Genomic DNA, 21,481 nt, shown 5'->3' on the forward strand with positions numbered 1-21,481 from the left:
TTGCAACGTCCCAACACATGGTCACATGCACTAACAGCTCCTACCAAGCAACAGGAGTCCCGTTGGTGACCGTGAAAGGATTTTAAAAAGCTCTTTGGAAGCCATCTGACTTAACCATTGTGACAAAGCTTGCCAGATTTATGAAAATCTCTCAAAAATACCATACCTTGAGAAATTACTAAAAGTTAAATACAGTAATTTCTTGCCATATTTTCAATTTCTAACTATTTTTTGTCAGAAACATATATATCGCATCTTACACATGATATTTATGTTTTTATCGGCTATTTATCATAAAAACTGTGTGTTTTTAGTTTTAAGTGTTTTTTATTTATATTTCTTTATAAAATTTATTTTTTATATTTTTAATTTATTTTTTTAGTACTGAGATTTTCCCTAAAATGCAAAATTTTCAAAAACTTTCTATTATTCAGACTTGCCACCAGTGTTGTGAGAGGCGCACACTCAGTACCTGAAGCGTTCTGGAATTGCTTTGAATACATAATTATCTAAAATAATTTCAAATATAACACCGTTTGGATTGCCCTTTCAGCTAAATTAAATGTTTGATGCAAGTTTCAATAGCATTAATAGCACCCGATTAATTGCGTGGTGGTAAACCACTAAAAATCTTGCATTAGTATAACTAACTTAAATTTACATATACCTGTATATAAGTAAGAGATGTGCGCAAAAGTGCATTGCTGAAAAACTATAGTTTCATGATAGTTCTATTGCATGTATGCATTTGATATGTCCAAGAAAAAAATATTTATATGCATCACTAAGATTTTTTTTTTGTTTAGGCCATTTTTGATGGAAACAAATTCAAGGTAATAATTTCAAAAATTGGGAGCTATTTATTTTTCAAGTCCTTCAAAAACCTTATATTTACTAAATCAACCATCAAACAAACTCATATAACAAACTCATATATGTATATTTATATTAAAAAACCATTTACCAGTGCTATTTTATTAATATTATATATTTTATTATTTTGATCATGAAGCTTACGCTTACGCCTGGCTTCATAACATGCTCAACGCCTCATTTAACAACCTTGCTGGCCACCACCCTCCAATTGTAATGTTACCCGAACTCAACTCGTAACCATAAGAAGTTGTTGAAACCCATATCATCAAAGGTCCTTCACCTAAGTGCTCATTTATGGCATCCTTCAATTTACTTGTTGAAAGTCGGAAGTATCTTCCAGTCTCGTCTACTTGACTCTCTCCTTGTAGCCTTTCAAGTAAGGCGATCTTTCGGTTCCCCATGACTTCGAAACACACGTTAATGGGTGATGTCTCATCAAAGTTTGGAGTGGAGCGCGAACGCCTCTGTCAAATAAAATTTGCATTCCGTATGTCGGTAAAATTTGATAAACCTCACGGCTTCCGCTGGAATCCCAAATATCAAGTGGGGAACCACACGGCTTCCAGTAATGCAGAAATCCCTCAAATGATTAAATGACGCCTGCAAGTCAAAGAGTTAGGCATTAATACATATATCGAAATGCTACATATACCAATCACTGGATCGGGGTGGAGGTAGGGGACCCCGTCTAAAAATTCTGCCTTCCATCTCCGCCTTCATCTCTGCATGGGTTTTGATTTTAACCTCCATCTCCTTCCTTTATTCCCATTTCATGTCTTCCATTCCGAGACCAAATGGGGGTGAAGCGGCGTTTCTCCCCGATCCTTAAAGGTATTTTAGATATTTTTAGTAACAGAGATCGAGGATGAAGCCCAACGAGAAAGCATAAATCCATCCCCGTCTCCATCCCTGCACGGGTTTTGATTTTAACCTCTCTATCCTTGTGCAAATGAGGCGAGGCCCGTTTTTCCCCTGTCCACTGCCATCCCTAAATCACTCTTAACAAATATCTGACACTAGATGTGATAACTCAATAATTAATATGTTCCCTTCAAAAAGAAAAAAAAAAGACCATGAAGCAAGGTACCTACCTACCTGTGACAATCTGCTCATAAGGTCAACACCCAGGCTTCCACACCCACTCATGTCCAACCTTTCTAAAGACTGGAGGCTTTCAATGCCAGGAACGTCAGTGAGATACTTGCATCCTCTGAGGCTCAAGTTCTTTAAAACCTTCAGGTTTGAGATGTCTGATATTTTACTCAAAACAGTACAATCAAAGAGATGGATGTAAAGAAGAGAAGATGGAAGCGGAGGAAGAGACTCGAGCCTAGAGAGGCCACGCAAGGTAAGTTTTTTTAATTGAAAAAAACCACCAATAAAATCCAGATGGAGTTCCCCAAAGGCTCTTGAAGATGGCTCAGGAAGGAAATCAACCTCTAGCTCCATCAAAGATTTCAAACATCCAATGGGATCTAGAAATTGTTCAAGCGAATTGCAAACCACTAGGTATAAATGAGTTAGGCTCGTTAAGTACCTAATGGAACCAGGTATCCCTTCCATTGAACTGCAGCCCTTCAGGTTGAGCTTTTTCAAAGACTCCAACCGACCGATGGAATCGGGAATTCCTTTTAGAGAGTGACAATCTTCTAGAGATAAAATACGAAGCTCCTTCAAGTCCCCTAAGGAATCAGGTATCGCTTCCATTGAACTGCAGCCCTTCAGGTTGAGCTCTTCCGAAGACTCCAACCGACCGATGAAATTGAGAATTCTTTTCAGAGAGCGACAATCTTCTAGAGATAATAGGAAGCTTCTTCAAGTCCCCTAACGAATCAGGTATCCCTTCCATTGAAGTGCAGCCCTTCAGGTTGAGCTCTTCTAAAGACTCCAACCGACCGATGGAATCGGGAATTCCTTTCAGAGCGTGACAATCCTCTAGAGATAAAATACGAAGCTTCTTCAAGTCCCCTAAGGAATCATGTATCTCTTGCATTGAACTGCAGCCCTTCAGGTTGAGCTCTTCTAAAGACTCCAACCGACCGATGGAATCGGGAATTCCTTTCAGAGCGTGACAATCCTCTAGAGATAAAATACGAAGCTTCTTCAAGTCCCCTAAGGAATCAGGTACCCCTTCCATTGAACTGCAGCCCTTCAGGTTGAGCTTTTCTAAAGACTCCAACCGACCGATGGAATCGGGAATTCCTTTCAGAGCGTGACAATCCTCTAGAGATAAAATACGAAGCTTCTTCAAGTCCCCTAAGGAATCAGGTACCCCTTCCATTGAACTGCAGCCCTTCAGGTTGAGCTTTTCTAAAGACTCCAACCGATCTATGGAATCGGGAATTCCTTTCAGAGAGTGACAATCTTCTAGAGATAAAATACGAAGCTTCTTCAAGTCCCCTAACGAATTAGGTATCCCTTCCATTGAACTGCAGCCCTTCAGGTTGAGTTGTTCCAAAGACTCCAACCTTCCAATGGAATAAGGAATTTCTTCCAGAAAGGAACAATTTTCTAGAGATAAAATACGAAGCTTCTTCAAGTCCCCTAAAGAATCAGGTATCTCTTCCATTGAACTGCAGCCCTTCAGGTTGAGCTTTTCTAAAGACTCCAACCGATCGATGGAATCGGGAATTCCTTTCAGAGAGTGACAATCTTCTAGAGATAAAATACGAAGCTTCTTCAAGTCCCCTAACGAATTAGGTATCCCTTCCATTGAACTGCAGCCCTTCAGGTTGAGTTGTTCCAAAGACTCCAACCTTCCAATGGAATAAGGAATTTCTTCCAGAAAGGAACAATTTTCTAGAGATAAAATACGAAGCTTCTTCAAGTCCCCTAAAGAATCAGGTATCTCTTCCATTGAACTGCAGCCCTTCAGGTTGAGCTTTTCTAAAGACTCCAACCGATCGATGGAATCGGGAATTCCTTTCAGAGAGTGACAATCTTCTAGAGATAAAATACGAAGCTTCTTCAAGTCCCCTAACGAATTAGGTATCCCTTCCATTGAACTGCAGCCCTTCAGGTTGAGTTGTTCCAAAGACTCCAACCTTCCAATGGAATAAGGAATTTCTTCCAGAAAGGAACAATTTTCTAGAGATAAAATACGAAGCTTCTTCAAGTCCCCTAAAGAATCAGGTATCTCTTTCATTGAACTGCAGCCCCTGAGGTTGAGCACTTCCAAAGACTCCAACCTTCCAATGGAATTGGGAATTCTTTTCAGAGAGCGACAACGTTCTAGAGATAAAATACGAAGCTTCTTCAAGTCCCCTAACGAATCAGGTATCTCTTTCATTGAAGTGCAACCCTCCAAGTTGAGCTCTTCCAAAGACTCCAACCTTCGAATGGAATCCGGAATTTCTTCTAGAGAGTAACAATATTCTAGAGATAAAATACGAAGCTTCTTCTAGTCCCCTAAGGAAACAGGTATCCTTTTCATTGAAGTGCAGCCCCTGAGGATGAGCTCTTCCAAAGACTCCAACCTTCGAATGGAATCCGGAATTCTTTTCAGAGAGCGACAATTTTCTAGAGATAAAATACGAAGCTTCTTCAAGTCCCCTAACGAATCAGGTATCTCTTCCATTGAAGTGCAACCCTCCAAGTTGAGCTCTTCCAAAGACTCCAACCTTCGAATGAAATCCGGAATTTCTACCAGAACGAAACAATATTCTAGAGATAAAATACGAAGCTTCTTCAAGTCCCCTAAGGAAACAGGTATCCTTTTCATTGAAGTGCAGCCCCTGAGGTTGAGCTCTTCCAAAGACTCCAACCTTCCAATGGAGTAGGGAATTTCTTCCAGAAAGGAACAATTTTCTAGAGATAAAATACGAAGCTTCTTCAAGTCCCCTACCCCTTCTGGCAGCCATTGTAGTGAGCCACACTCTTCCATACTCAAGAAAACCAGCTTCTTAAGATGCCCGATTGATTCATCAATTTCTATCAGTGACCGACAGTGGTCGAGCACCAACCTTTCCAGGCACTGGAGACTAGTGAAATCAGGAGTGCGGACGAGTCTTAGACAGTGAGAGAGATCGAGGACCTTTAGCTTTGGAAGCACCTGCAGATCAATTATTATTATTATTATTAAGAAAAACATTATATGCATCAAAAAAATATGAGAAACTAGGAGTAAAAAGAAAAGGTGACCTTGTTCAATGTTGTTCATCACTAGGATGCATGTGACTCAAATTCCCATGACCAAATGGCCATCACTCATTCTTGGTACCTTAATCAAAGGCACAAAACGTGTTGGCTCTGCCTAAAATAGGCATTTGAATCATGGGATGATTAGTGCTTTTCCGTATTTGATTTTGCACACCGAAGATGGAAATGCATGTGTGTTTTTATTCTTACTATTTTTGTGACTACTAACCATTTTACCCATTGCAATTTCTCGAAAGGCAGCACCACTTAAGTCGAGGACAACGAGTCCCTTAAGGCGATCGTTACTAAACTGAACCGTATCCGAGCGACCATAATACGACGACGTCAGATATTTTAGATTGCTTGGGAGGTGTACGGGCCCATCATCTTCATCCCCATAGGAGATGTTATCAAGGATCTTGAGACTGCTCATTGCTTCAGATGCGCGCTTGCTCAAATGCATATGCCCGTTGTCTATATTCTGAAAAGTGATGCCTTCTATGAGGGGGAGCTCGGATCCCTGCACAAATAAGAAAGGAAACAGACCGAATCAGGTTACCAAGAATCCGAGAACGTGCATGTTTGGACTCATCAAGCAGAGTTTGAGGGTCGCATGCACCAACTCATCCACAAACTGTTGACTGACTCGAACTTATGACCGAGTCTGTGCAATCAAACTAGAGGAGGATGGATGACCTCATTGAAATGGAATGAATACGGTAAAACTGAACCGATTCAAATAGAAAACAGTTGCAAGGGAGAGGGTCTTATGTTTTCATTTCATTTCTTTGTCATGATAACATATGTTAGGGAATGACCTTTCTACATCCTACAATCCAGCCGTAGACAAGTGCCATCCAAACCATATGTATCCGTTGACTTCACATAGATATATAAAAAAATAATTTATTCAATATTTGGAAGAATCTGAAACAAACATCAAACCACTACAAAACTTAATGTACCCGCTTAATGCTTATTTTTAGCCATTAAATATTAGAAGTGGACAATATGCCGGCGGTCACGGGCAGCCTATGACCGGACATGTTTGGTTTGGGCCTGGGCCTAGTTTCTGGATCAGCTCCCAGGAACAGGGTGTAGGCCGAGCCCAACCAAGATGTTGGTAGGCTAGAAAAGTCGGGCGCTTTAAGTCTCTCTCTCTCTCCCAACCATTGTGTCTCACTGTTCAGGTCCCGGCGGCACCCGGTTCTCAGGCGCTCGGGGGCGGTAGCCTCTCCTTCCTCCTTCGTAAGAGCCTCTTCGCGAGGGATGCACCTCCCTCGCAAAACTTCGTTCGCACCTTGGGTCCAGATCGGCATATTGGAAGATCCTTCGACGTCGTTTTTGGGAATCAAGATCGGTTCTGTTTGGGTGCCGATGTCGCCGTCACCAACCGCTTCGATGTCGTTCTCAGAAAAGTGTTTCAGACTCAACCATCTTTGTCGTGACCGCCCCAGTGGCTCGCTAGCCCTCATGGGTCGGGTCGATTCCTGCTCTGCTTTGTCGGGTCCGCCTATCTACTGTGATGCCGCCGTCTCTGAGGGCTCCTCTTTCGGTGAGTTTTGCAGCTCGGGGGTGCAGGCGGCAGTCTCGGGGGTGCAGGCGACATGCTCTGGGATGCATGCGATTTATCAGTCTGTATCTCTTCGGCGAAGCTTGGGGGTGCAGGTTGCGTGCTCTGGGGTGCCAACGTTTTATTCATCTTCTTCTTCTCGACAAAGGTATTATTACTCTTCTTTCACCTTTTTTGATTTTCGAGGAGATGTTAAGGCCAGAGGTAAGGCAAGCAGGCTCTCCTCGATTCATATATTGAGTTCTCGCCTTTCCTTGTTTTGGTGGCATTGCTGGCCACTCGGTTATCACGTCGTTCGGCGATCGGTGGATGGTGTGGTGCCCTTGAGCGACATCGCGAGGTCCTCTTGGACGAGCAGGGATTTTCTTCGTCCGCTATCGTCATCTTGCTCTCTTTCGGGGGCGTTGGGGTATAGGGTACCGCGGCTCCTTGGCGGTGTATGTGCCACTGTGTCGGCTAGGGGCTTTTTGCAACCTCGGGGTGAGAGTCTGCTGTCATCATCATTATTTGTAGTATCATCCTTTCTGGGCTCGTTGCTCGAAGTCGGGCGGGCTATCAGGTGGAATGGCGGGTGTGACGAGGCATCTGGGCCTCGGTCAGGAAGATGCTTGTTGTCATGGGAATCCTGGTGGTCTCAGCCTCAGGTTATGTTGCTGCGGAACCTTTTTGTGGACCCATTCTTTGAGGTTGATGGGGATCGGGGACCGTTAGGAGTCGCCTGGGCGACTAAGAGGTCTCAGCTTTCGGAGGACTCTTTTCTGGCTCGGGCAATCAGGTCGTCGAGTATCGGAGTCTCGATCCGACAGCATTTTTTCTGCAGGCTAGTTGATGACCTTTCAACCTTGGTTTCGTCTTTCTCAAACAATTGCATCGTCTGTCCTCTTCGCCTGGTCTCCATCAGTTTGTTAAGTGCACCTAGGTTAGCCGTGTATTGCAGGGCCCAGTCTGCATTGAACTACACCTCTTTCATCTGGGAAGGTGACCTCGTAGGCATGGGGGGTTCCCCAAACTCGGTCTATCCGTCGCTTGCGGGTTCGTCATCTATGAGTGGTCATCTTTCATCCATTATGGGTCTGTCTGTGGACGATGCAGCTCGGCATCTCGATCTAGCGCTTACTCAATCCCAGTTACTCAGCATCGATTTTGTTATGCGTGAGTCCCTGGCTACGATCGCAGATCATTTACCGATCTTGGTAGCAGATGTTGGGCATGTCACGAACGTCAGCTCCCTATCTCTTTCGGTCGGAGGGTTATCTCATACTGGGCGGGGTGGTCTCCCTATTAGGAGACGTCGTCGGCCTTCGCTATCTCCATCCGGCGAGTCTGGGGTCTCTCCTAGGCGGTCTACGAGGATCTGCATTCATCGGAGATTTCTGGACTTTCAGTTATGAAGATCTTGTGTTAGAATATTCGGGAACTGAATTGCCCCTCCAAACGTCTTTTCCTGGCAAGTTGGATCCGTCAAGAAAAGCCAGATCTGATTGCACTTTGTGAAACGAAGATGGCAGATATCTCGAGCTTCGTCGTCTCTAAAATCTGGCGTGGTGCAGATTTCTTCTTCAAGCCTGCGATTCAATATGCGGGAGGCATCCTCATCCTAGGGAAGCATTCTCTAGCCTTACAACGGGTGGATGAAGGTACATTTTTCATATCCATCACTCACCCACTTCCTCCAAATGCAAATCCAGCTGTGGTCACTATGGTGTATGGTCTCCACCGTCAAAGCCGTCGGAAGGAGTTTTGGTTGGAATTGAATAGGGTCATTGCTTCATTTGGGGATCAACATATTATCATGGGAGACTTCAACTGCCTCCTGTCTCCTATCGACTTAAGCATTTCGGTTCCCTACTCGGCTTTAATGAGGGGATTCCAAGACTTTATTCAGATGAACCAGTTGTACCACGTCTCCCATGTAGGTGAAGCTTTCTCGTGAACCAATCGACGATCTAGACCGTGCTTTCGTCTGCTAGACAGGGTGCTCGTTTCATCAGATCTGCTGAGTTCTATTAATGACATTTCATGTTACCTACTTCTACCATCTATCTCAGACCATAGTCAGATTGTTATCCGATGGGGACAAGGCTTCACCGGCAACAGATCCTTTAGATTTGAGCAATGGTGGCTTAAGGAGGCGGGCTTCGAGTCATTAGTCCAATAATATTGGAGTAGACCTTGCTATGCGGTCCGGGCGGCTACTAGATGCATGGTTAAGCTTTTTCGCCTATCCTGCGATATCAAATCTTGGCTTATCTTCAATAAAATAAGCAAATTCCAAAATATGGAGGATTGGGAGCGTGAGCTGTCTTCTATCAATCAGTCTCTCTTGGATACGACCTATATGAATGCATCCGATATTGAAAGCCTCAATGCTAGATCGACCGAGCTGACTTTTCTAGTAAAATCTTGGCGTCTGAAGGATAAGATTCGTTGGAAGCAGCGGTTAAGGGTGAATTGGCTTAAAGCGTGTGACGAGAATACAAGGCTCTTTCATTCTTTAGCGTCACACAGGCATCGAATACATGCGATTCATTCTATGTATACCAACGGTGTCTCCTTTTCGAGCGACCAGGTAATCAATGCTGTCACCAACTATTTCTCTAACCTGTATTCCTGCAACCAAGCTGCAGGTGGCAATATGGGTACGACGTTATTTTTGTCCTTGAATCGAGCGCTCTCCAACTCGATTCAGGGGTTATTCACCGAAGAAGAAATCGTCTCGGCGGTGCAGGATTCGTCTGGGTGGAAAGCTCCAGGTTTTGATGGGTATCTAGTGGACTTCTTTCGTATATTCTGGCAATGTGTTAAGAATGACATTCTTAGTGTCTTCGCTGAGTTTCATCGCAATAGTAGATTGCCGGTTCATTCTCACCTAGCAATTGTGTCGCTTATTCCTAAGGAGGAAGTCGCATCGGATATCTCGCGGTTTCGTCCTATATCAGTGTTAGGGAGTTTATATCGCATTATCACCAAGGTCTTGGCTAATAGGATGCGGTCAGTCGCTCATAGGATTTTTTCGGAGGACCAGTTTGCCTTCATTCCTAACAGAAGGCTTTAACATTCTTTCATTTTGGCCACAGAAGTGTTGCACTCTCTCAAGATCAGCGGGGGGGGCCTTCTTCACTCTTAAGCTTGACTTTCATAAAGCCTACGACTCGGATCATTGGCCGTTCCTCTTCAACATGCTGGCGAACCTGGGCTTCGGTCGGCGTTTCTCTAGCTGGGTGAATGAGCTGGTAACCAATGCCCAATCACAGATTCAGATCAATGGGGTCAAGGGAAAACAGTTCAAACTTGGTCGTGGTATTCAGCAAGGCCTTGTGGTTTTGGTTAAGAGGGCAGTGGAGGATGGTATAATTGAGTCTCTCGATATACATGAGTGCCGTAGTCAGATCCTGACTTACGCTGATGACATAATTATCTTCGGAAGTGCTTCCATCCAACAAATGTTAAAATTCAAGCTTGTCCTTTTTTTCCTATCGATGTCAGGGCTATCCATGAACTACGATAAGTGTTGTCTATCCATGGTCAATGCACCCCCGTCAATGCTGGACATGGGCCAGCGGATATTCGGGTGCTCGGTATCGAAAAACTCCTTTTCTTATCTGGGTCTGCCGCTTCAAATCAGTCGTGTAACATCGGCAGCCTGGAGCGCTACTATTCAAAGGGTTCAGAACAAAATATCGGGCTGGCAAGCTTCCTACCTTTCTATCGCGGGTAGACTGACTCTCATCAAACACGTTCTTTCTGCTATGCTAGAATTTTTTATGTCTATGTTTCTGATGCCTATGGGGGTCAGTAAGAAGCTAGCTCGGGTAGTGGCGAACTTCCTGTGGTCTGGGCGAGGTACCAACAACAAACGCCACCTCATAGGGTGGGACACACTTCGCCTTCCCCTATGTAAGGGGGGGTTGGGAATCAAGGATCCCTGATTGAGAAGTATGATTCTTGTCGTGAAGCAGAGCTGGCTGGCGCACCAACCTGGGTCCCCATGTGCAAGCGTGCTTCTGGCTAAATACGGAGGTGTGGAATCCTTGGTAGGGGCCACAAGTGGGTGTCAGCAAACATTGTCAAAGCTTCGTCGATCATGGATCCAAGCTTGGTCTGCGGTTCTGTCACATAATGGTAATGTTGACTCGTAGTCTCAGTTCGTTGAACGCAACTTTGGTCCGAATGGATCCTTCCGCTCAAAAGAGGGCTACCTCACTCTCCTTCCGTCGGGGGTGGACCGGTTCCCGATGAGCATGATCTGGGGCAAGGGTCCGACACCGAGATCATGTTTCCTGGCTTGGCTAATCTTACACGACCGGGTGCAGACTGACAACTTCCTCAAATCCATCGGTTTTCATCTGTCAAGTAAATGTGTGTTGTGCGAGGCGACTGAAGAATCTGCGTTTCACCTTTTTTGGGAGTGCTCTGTTTTTCAAAACATCTTTAAGGTGACTTGGAATAAGCCGGGGGTCAGCGTGCGCCAGGAATCGTTCGCCAGCGATTTGTTGTGGGGTCCTCAGCAGGTTCGTCATTGCAACTACTGGCGGATTATTTGGCGAACCTGGCTTCTCTCGTCATGGTGGGCCGTATGGATGACTCGCAACAACGCTATTTTTAGGAATATTCCGGCAATGTTCAACAAAATGGTGAACCTTATTTTGGCGGACGTGTATGCCATTCTTCGCATCAACATCCCTGATCTTCAGCACAATCTGCTTACAAGGTTGACTCATGATCCAGGGTGACGCTCGTTGACGAGCTGTAGTTGTTTCCTGTCTCTCTTTTATCTTTTATCTTTTATCTTTTTCCTTTCTCTGTTTCTCTTTTTTCTTTTTTTCTTTTTTTTTTTGGGCTCCTTGGCATGTCTTGGGCCTGTTGGGTTATCCAGTAGGTTCAATGTTGGTTGAACCTGTTTTTCGTAATGTTGATGGTTATAGTTTGGCTCTCTCTCAATATATATATATATATATATATATATATATATATATATATATATATATATATATATATAATGACTAAAAGGTTTTCCCATCTGTTGTTACCTTCAAAATTCAAATGTAGAGGTGTTTTTGACAAATCTGACCATATAGATGTAATCCCCACCGTTGAAAATGATTTCTGAGTATAATTTTGAAAAACAAACATGATTGCTATCAAATAAACTATGTGGATGCATCTATCAAGCCTGATTGAGAAGATGCAACCTGCACTTGTACTTTCTAGTAGGGGCTCTTATATATATATATATATATATATATATATATATATATATATATATATATATATATATATATATATATATTTTGAAAACCTATTTTTTATGGCTGGGAAACCAATGGGAGAGTGGCACCATCTCAATCATTTTAAGGCCAAGCAGGTTATATGTTACCCCCCGAATAGAGCATCTCATGCTCGGGGGTCCCAAAAAGCACCACGTATTTAAGCATGTGCTTCTCGTATCCCCATGTTTGTCAGCATTAATTAGCGTTGGAGTTTGATGCGATTGCAAAGACTTAAGTACCCTCTCCTCCATTGGTTCCAAAAAAAATAACGATTCTAGAAAAGGAGTGGTTGTAAAGACTTAAGTGCGCTGAAGATGATTATTTAAGACCCGGTTTCTGCACTGCAGGATTATCCGAGAAAGAAATCTTCCCTGGAGGAGGCCATGAACATTAACCCTCTCACTCTCTATCCCTTCTCTTTCTGCTTCTGTGCACATCCAGCAAAAGATCCTACATTGCTCCATCAAGCACCGACTGACCTGCACATTGACTGTTGTGGAGCCTGATTCAGAGTTTTTACTCTTACAGGAGGAGGGTTTGGGGGCTCCTCCCAGCGTGGGTAGCATCATTCAACTAAATGAGTTGTGGATCCTGATTCAGAGTTTTTACCCTTACAAGAAAGGGGTCTAGGGCTCCTCCCAGCATGGGTAGTATCATTCAACTTGAAGAGTTGTAGAGCCTGATTCAGAGTTTTTACCCTTACAGAAGGGGGGTCCGAGGGCTCCTCCCAGCGTGGGTAGCATCATTCAACTTGATGAGTTGTGGAGCTTGATTCAGAGTTTTTGTCCTTACAGGAAGAGGGTTTGGGGGCTCCTCCCAACGTGGATAGCATCATTCAACTTGATGAGTTGTGGAGCCTGATTCAGAGTTTTGGCCCTTACAGAAAGGGCGTTTGGGGGGTCCTCCCAGCGTGGGTAGCATCATTCAACTTGATGAGTTGTAGAGCTTGATTCAGAGTTTTTGTCCTTACAGGAGGAGAGTTTGGGAGCTCCTCCTAGCGTGGATAGCATCATTCAACTTGATGAGTTGTGGAGCCTGATTTAGAGTTTTTGCCCTTACAGGAAGGGCGTTTGGGGACTCCTCCAGGATGGGTAGCATCATTCAACTTGATGAGTTGTGGAGCATGATTCATAGTTTTTGCCCTTACAAGAGGGGGGTCCAGGGGCTCCCCCCCGACGCGGGAAAGAAATAAAAAATTGTGGAAAAGAAACAGAAAAAGAAAAATAGAAAAATCGTGAGAAGGGGTGTTACGAAAACCTCGAGCAAGAAACAACCGAAGGAAACATGAGCCCCACGATTAAACAAAACACTTTATTGCTCTTTTTCGATAGTTAAAAGAGGGAAAGAAAATTAAAAAATTATATAAAGCTCCCCAAAAATTTGATCCGAAGGGCGCTACCTCCCTGACCCCCGTTCGCTGACCACACAGCGGGACCCGCACCGTTGGGGAGCCCCCGGACCCCCCTCCTGTAAGGGCAAAAACTCTAAATCTGGCTCCACAATTCATCAAGTTGAATGATGCTACCCACGCTGGGAGGAGCCCCCAAACCCCCTCCTGTAAGGGCAAAAACTATAAATCAGGCTCCACAACTCATCAAGTTGAACAATGCTACAGTCAGTGTGCAGGTCAGTCGGTGTTTGATGGAGCAATGTAGGATCGTCTGCTGGATGTGCACAGAAGTAGAAAGAGAAGGGAGAGAGAGTGAGAGGGTTGACGTTCATGGCCTTCTCCAGGGGGAACTCTTTGCCTCCCTAGATTTCTTCTCTAGAGAGAGAAAGAGGGTTTTACAGTGTTTTACGGAAAAAGAAGAAGAAGAAGATGACGATGAAAAGTTCAAACATACATTTTTGATGGCTCAGGTTCGTTTCGCCGGATGACCATCGGATCGCCGGCTCACCATCGGATCGTCGGCTCACCATCGTTTCGCCGGATCACCATCGGATCGTTAGCTAAGGTTCGTTTCGCTGTGTAGACTTTAAAGAGTCAACATCATCCTCGACTTTTTGGATGAAGGACATGTTTGTCCTTTTTTTAAACCGTTTGTTTTCCTTTTTTGAATGAAGAACATTTTTGTCATTTTATCAAACCGTCGTTTTATGGCAAGAATAGCAAGAAAGGGTACTTAAGTCTTTGCAACCGCACCAGACTCCAATGCTGAGTGATGTCAACATACACGGGAATACGAGCCCCATGTGCTTATATACGTGGTGCTCATTCAGACCCCCGATGACAATCGTGGGATTCAGTGAATCATCGGGGGAGAGCATACACCACCCTCCCAACATCTGCAAAATGGCGTGGCTCGTGCCCTAGCCGAGAGGCGCCTGCCTGACTCATTCGGTACGTGTGGGCCTGGAAGTACAATGGTCATTTCATCCGTTGACACCCTCCAAAATCATATAAAATGCATTTTTGGGTAAACCTATCCATATGGATATAATATCCATCTTTATATAAGATTACTAAATAGGAGGTGAGAACATATTTATTTAGCATAGCATGGATTTATTACCCTATATATAGTCACAAATATCTTTCTCGAGATTTTTTGGCAAGTAGAGATTTGAAGAAAGCTTTGTTTACATGAGAACCTCCATCCCGCATGGGGATGGATTTTAATCTCCACCCCGCCTCCATCCCCGTTTCATGTCCTCCATCCGCGGTCCAAACGGGGGCGAGGCAGGGTGGGGCCGGTTTCCCCTCGGTCTATTGTCATCCCTTAGAAGGATTAGGGATGGAGCGGCAGGAATCACGATGGGGACGGGGGTAGTACGGGGGAAAGCATAAGTCCATCCCCGCACGGGGATGGATTTTAACCTTCATCCCCGCCTCCATCCCCGTATCATGCCCTTCATCCCCAGTCCAAACGGGGTGAGGCAGGGCAGGGATCCGCTTTCCCCCGGTCCACTGCCATCCCTACTTATGGGTGGTTGAGATGATATCTTAATGTGAATAAGATATTGCTTGGATATGAGTACAAGATTGCAAAAAGTAGCCCAATATCGATGAGGAAAAAGACTCATTACCTTTTCTACTCTAGCTAAAAAGGAACTCTCTTTGCTTGGCAACATACTTGAAATTTGAAATGGTTTGCCCATTCATGTGGGCTAATAAATCTGCTCGTTCAGATGGGTAACAAGCTTAAAGGTATGCTCACATGGAGTTTCCCACGTCAGCACTACTTTTTCGAACAATTTTTTTTTAACTAATTTGTTTGTTGTTGACAAGGTTTTATCGTTTTAAGTTATGTTAATATCGCAATACTTTTTGCCATAATTTCACAAAATATTCAGATTATGAGAGATTTTGAAAGCCTCACGATATTAACGGGATTTTTAGGCTTCGGAAATAAGTCATAAAAAATATTGCGCCATTTTCAAAATCTTGGCATTATTTGTTACTATATATATATATATATATATATATATATATATATATATAGAGAGAGAGAGAGAGAGAGAGAGAGAGAGAGAGAGAGAGAGAGAGAATACGCCACAATCATTCTTATGTCAATATTCAAAGTTCTAATACTATGAAAATAAAGATATAAATCAGTTTAGATCATACCTCTGCTTTCTCCAACACCCTTTCTATGTCATCCGCATCCCATAGCCTGCTGTAATTTTGAGGTTCGCCTTTTTCTCGAACTATAGTCCTTCCCATATCTCGAATTTGGTCATGCATTCTAAAACTACCATACTCAATACTAATGAGAGACTTGTGTTCGAGAACTTCGAGTGACAAGTCTGGGGAATAACGGCAATCCTCCCACATGCAAACTGGAAATTGTATATCCTCTCCAATAAAAAAACATGCTATGTCTAAAAATATGCTCTTCTCCTCTCGACTCAGTGAATCATAACTTAGTTTTAACCTTCCATGAATTCCTTTATCTTGAACTAGTTTCAGTTTTGTCAACAATTGTAGCCATTTTTTTCTCTCACTTGTACCATAAAAGAGTGACCCAAGTACTTTAAGAGCTAGTGGTAGGCCCCCTGTTACTTCCACAACTTCCATAGACAGATCTTTAAACTCTGCCTTTGGTTCGTCATTCTGAAATGCGTGGCGACTGAATAGCTCAAGTGAATGCTCATCGTCCAGTTCTTTAAGGGCATAAATTTGGTCTTCCTTCAGTCCATGCTTTAGGAGTACGTCTTTGTCCCTTGTTGTAACAATAATCTTACTTCCTCCACCAAACCATTCCTCTTGCTTCCAATCTTCTCGGTGGGCTATAAATGCATCAAGTTGCTCCTTGTCATCCACGTCATCAAGAATTAGGAGAACTTTCTTACGCCTCATTCTTTGCTTGATCAAGCTAATTCCTTCTTCAACATCAACGATGACAATATTTTCGTTTAAAATGTCAGAGATTAGCTGGGATTGTAGTTTGGGAAGTCCCTTATGGTGCTTGGCACTCTCGCGAACATCTGAGATGAAGCAAATACTACCATCATAGCTAAGAGATAACCTGTTAAAGACGTCCTTTGCAATTGTCGTTTTCCCAATACCACCCGGTCCATAGATTCCAACCACACAAACACCACCAGTTTCCCTCTCCAACATTTCCATCACTTGGTTTGTGCGAGAATCGAGTCCGATAGGATTTATTTCAAAGCGAACCTTCCTTAATAAACCAGACACATGTTGGCCTATTTTTGTGATCAGTTCTGCCTCAGTCCTGCATGCCCAATAAGAGGGTGTCTACTTAAATTGACAACAAAAATAGGTTACGCCAAAACACGCACATGTACAAACTATATATATATATATATATATATATATATATATATATATATATATATATATATATATGAAAACTGGAATTTGTTTACCAACCAAATATGTTTGCTAATATGTTTGTTAGTATGAATCCAGATTTCCATAGGTTTTTTTTTTTGCAAATCTTACCCTGCAGATGCAGATGCATTCAGCATGGTTCATTTGCGAGAAATCGTCTATTAGATCATCACAAGAAATATGGTTTTTTATGCTTGAATATTTATGAAAGAGAACCTTGCTTAATAAACCAGAGATATTTTGGCCTATTTTTGTGATCAGTTCTGCCTCATCTGCCTCATTCCTGCATGATCGATAAGAGGGTGTCTAATAGATTGACAACAAAAGCAAGTTATGCAAAACACGCACATGTACAAACAAACTATATTTTTTGATGAAAAAATGTATCTTTAGCAGCCGAGAAAATTGATGTCTCGTAGCCATTGATTTTGGATCACAGGAAAAACATGCATACATGTGGGATTCCACTGATCCAAAACAGGGTCCAGTAAACAAAACCTATAGATCACATCTATGGTGTTAGATGTGAAAAAAACACAAAAAACTGTGAATTTTGAATGGGCTTATCGAGGTTGATTTCTCTAGATCATATTTTAGTCAACTTTAATACATGAAAATAATAAATAGAATATATTAAACATGTAGATCTCTCTAAATCAAGGGTGTATCACCATAAGCTTCGTGTATATACCGGGATATAGGGATAATGTTTGCTACCCTCATAGGTGGCAACTGTAAGTGAAAAAATGTATTTTTTTTTTTAGTTTTGTAGCACATCTGGCCCTCCATATGTGACTACATATCAAGTTTAGCAAAAATTTGCCCTTGGATCATGTTTTTCTGACATATATAGGATTTTATGAAGGTTGAAAGATCAACAGCCAACATCCTATCAAATTTTCAAACCTCAAAAAGACACATCTTAATTCCAAAAACTGTGATTCTAGGAGTGTAGCAAATGCTAAAAACCTATAAAATGGGCACAGTGCTAAAGGAAACATGTTATTGGGGTTTCAGTGTTTGTTTCAATTTCTGATCCCATGGATGTGTTTAGCATGATTTTTTTTATATTTTACACAAAAAAAACCACAATTAGGAACAAAGACCTAGCCGCACTTGCACTGCCTGTCATCCTTGTGGTCATCCTTGTGGTGACTTTCCTTATAGTGTAAAACTCTGTGGGCTTACCCCCTTGCCCCTAGGGAATAGCCACGCTTTCGCTTGTGCAAAGAGAGATGCCCATGAGATTTGAGCCTAGAACGCCTACCTAGTGTCCTTGGCCCCATTCCACTGCTACAAACCCCTTTGGGATATGGAGTCTCAAAAATTTACTAAAAAATAGACACTTAGGTCATGCATTTTGGATAAAAAAACAGTATTTAGAGTCTTAAAAAAATTTATGAAAATAATTATAAGCCGTTGATTTTTTCAAACTTTATAAAAACCTATCCATGTATTGAAATCAAATGTTCCAAGAAGTGATTTCTAAAAAAAAAAAACAAGCATATACATCACATCATCGCATCTGTTCTCAGCATTTTGAAAAAACACCAGAAATCCAATTGCATGTTTTATTTAGCACCGACATCTTGGCCATCGGATTTGCATTTTAAAAAGCTCAAAAGTCAACAAAACCACGTGGCATTCATCCGAAATGCAAACAGACGGCCACGATGTCAGCATGAGCAAAAGCTCTCATGTTCAGCATGACCTGATCTGCTTCCTGATTTTGTCGGTTTTCATTATATATATGGAGAGAGAGAGAGAGAGGTTGTTACTGACCCATCTGTGTCAGGGAGACAGTACCCAGAAATCCTCCCTGCTCTTGTCAAGGCGCGACTCCACTCCTTCACCTTTATCTCACCCTCGTTTCTTTGGTGGTTTTCAAAAGCTTCTGGAAATGACTCTATCGGATGCTTGACATTATCAGGAGAAACATCAAAGAACACGGGAATGATTGGCCTCTCTTTCTCAGCCTTTTCGTTAATCTCCACCATCTTGGCTATCTCCATCAAACACCACTTAGACTTTGCATAGTTTTGGGAGAAGATGGGCACAAAAATCTTTGATCCCTCGATGTGCTTCAACAGTTGATCGATTCTTTGGCCCTTTGGCAAGTCCTTACTGTCTATGAAGGCTTTTATGCCATGCTGTTGCAGTCGTTGGTAGAGATGGCCCGTGAATCCTTTGCGTGTGTCCTCCCCTCTAAAACTTAAAAACACATCAAACTCAAACCCCTCATGCTTTGATAGCATCATTGATGGGTCTGCTGCCTTTTCCTCTTCATCATTGATTGGTAGCTTCGGTGGCAAGTTTATTTTCGGGCAGCTTTTTGATTTTTTCCAGAACTGAAGATATAGAAATGGAACCAACAAAAGCAAAGGTAGCAAGAATAGCACTAGAGCCATGGAGAAAAGCTACGCGATGGTCTTTCTTCTTAGAAACAGAGAAGCTATTAAACGGGAGTTTAAAATCTTCCCAGTCTTAGTCCAACCTCTACCATCCCTTTATAGCCGAGAGAGGTAACACAACCATAAAGCCTCTCACCATCTTCTTTTAATTCATTTGTTTCGTTCATTATTGAAAGGAAAGCGCGAGGAAGCTTCCCTCGGTCCTCTTACTTAGCTTTCTTATGACGTCAGACTAGAAGAAAACGTCTTTCCAGACCACCACACGGTCTTTTCTCTTACCCATTTTTGTTTTATAAACTAATGCAGCCATAAAAAGTGAAGGAGCCTGGCCCCCACCACTGGTGCTAGTTAGAAGTGAAGTGGGTGGGTTGTGTCCACGACGGTGACAAAAAATTTGAGCAGGAAAGCAACTATCATTTTTTTCTTTTCTCGTGAGAAAATTGAGTTCTTTATTTTTCTCACCTTTCATCCCCAAACAAAATCAACTAACAATAAAAACTAATTTATATGAAAAAATAAATTTCATAAAAATAGTTTATGCAAATATTTGCCTTTCTATTGGTAACCTAAAAACCACATTTTCCTTTCCAGAAAGAAAAAAACATGGTATTTGTCACGCTGAAATCTGGTGTTAGATCAGCATTCCTGATTCTAAGGCTCTAAAATGAAATAAAAAAAAAAGAAAAAGAAAAAAATGCTCCAAGTTCAAAATTTACCTATTCCAGTTTCTTGTTTGCAATGAGAGTCTTCTCAATTTGTTGGTGGATAGAAGGTATTTGCCAGCCAAGTTAAGACTTCCTTTGGAAAGCGACCATCGAATGTCCCGAGAGTGGTAAGTGTGAAATCTCCACTTGCGAAGCTGTTTGGAAGCAAGGAAAAATAGAAAAAAGTTGGAACCAACATAACCTTTGTTGGCTCCAATTCCTCATTTTAGCTAGCACCAGGGTGAGATGGTAATTACCAAATGGTACACCAGTGACACTTCTAAGTGGCCTTTTGGTGACCGTCTCAGTTTATTTGTGAAGGTAAAAGCTACATCCTAAATATCATGCCTATGGAAGTGAGGAATCTTCAATGGATTTGAAAGAGTTCTCCCAAACCACATTAAAGATTTGTTAAATCCATGACTATTACGGAATCCGCTTTTTCATCTTCCCAAACAAAGCTTAAAGTTCACTATCTTTTTTTCTTGTAAGCCTCTACTGTCAATACAGTGTAATGAGCCTGAATGTGCTTGCTGGTTCCTTCGTCTTCTCTTCTTCTTCGTTTTCGTATGGAAAAAAACCAATGACGCACAAACATTTCAACAAGTGTCATTAAAGTATGGTGAGTACCTTTCCATGTCATCATGCTATTGTTGAAGAACGTATGTCGTCGTGAGTGTCATTAAAACATTGTTTTGTTATTTCAGGTAGATTTTATCGTTTCGATGGTTGGAAACTTGAAAATATTTGTAAGGCGGTGGGATATCCTGACAAGAATGCTTGGTTACAAATGCGAGCAATAGCCTCTACCCCATCCGGTATCGTCAATTCACTCAGTATTGCAATGTAACCAAATCGTGGTTGTAATAACATGATATTATTTTGTTTGTTAATATCGATTTGTAATATATTATGTTGAATTATCGTATATCGATTTGTGAGATATTATTTTGTTTGTTAATATCGATTTGTAATATATTATGTTGAATTATCGTATATCGATTTGTAAGATATTATGTATTTTCTAGTATCAATTTGTGAGATATTATTTTGTTTGTTAATATCAATTTATAATATATTATACTGAATTGCCGTATATCGATTTGTAAGATATTATGTGCTTTCTAGTGTCGATTTGTGAGATATTGTTTTGTTTGTTAATATCATTTTGTAATATATTATGATGAATTGCCATATATCGATTTGTAAGATATTATGTGTTTTCTAGTGTCGATTTGTGAGATATTGATTTGTTTGTTAATATAATATATTATGCTGAATTGTCGTATATCGATTTGTAAGATATTATATGTTTTCTAGTGTCAATTTGTGGGATATTGTTTTGTTTATTACTATCGATTTGTAAGCTATTATGTTGAATTGTCGTACATCGATTTATAAGATATTTTATATTTTCTAGTATCGATTTGTGAGATATTGTTTTGGTTGTTAATATCAATTTATAATATATTATGTTGAATTGTCATATATCGATTTGTAAGATATTATGTTGAATTACCGTATACCGATTTGTAATATATTATGCTGAATTGTCGTATATTATGTTGATTTTGTCGATTTGTGAGATATGGTTTTGTTTGTTAATATCGATTTGTAAGCTATTATGTTGAATCTTTAATATTGTGATTCATTCAATCATTTTTTTGACTTGCTTAACTAATCGGTAGCCATTGTTATATGCATATTGAATA

At 41.7% G+C, this 21,481-nt stretch overlaps 1 protein-coding gene across 1 annotated transcript; it reads right to left on the reverse strand.

Annotated features, from left to right (window-relative positions):
* Positions 1-1,184: 1,184 nt before the first annotated feature.
* Positions 1,185-19,134, reverse strand: LOC149831019 (uncharacterized). Its single transcript, XM_090012914.1, is given in 7 exon segments — positions 1,185-1,476; positions 1,972-2,572; positions 2,574-4,261; positions 4,295-4,927; positions 5,243-5,533; positions 15,425-16,535; positions 18,437-19,134. Coding segments are annotated over 7 exon segments (5,115 nt in total). The 5' UTR covers positions 19,063-19,134; the 3' UTR covers positions 1,185-1,311.
* Positions 19,135-21,481: the final 2,347 nt, after the last annotated feature.

Source organism: Nuphar pumila, chromosome 7 (assembly GCF_984573655.1).
Source record: "Nuphar pumila chromosome 7, dmNupPumi1.hap1.1, whole genome shotgun sequence".
NCBI classification, from domain to species: Eukaryota; Viridiplantae; Streptophyta; class Magnoliopsida; order Nymphaeales; family Nymphaeaceae; genus Nuphar; species Nuphar pumila.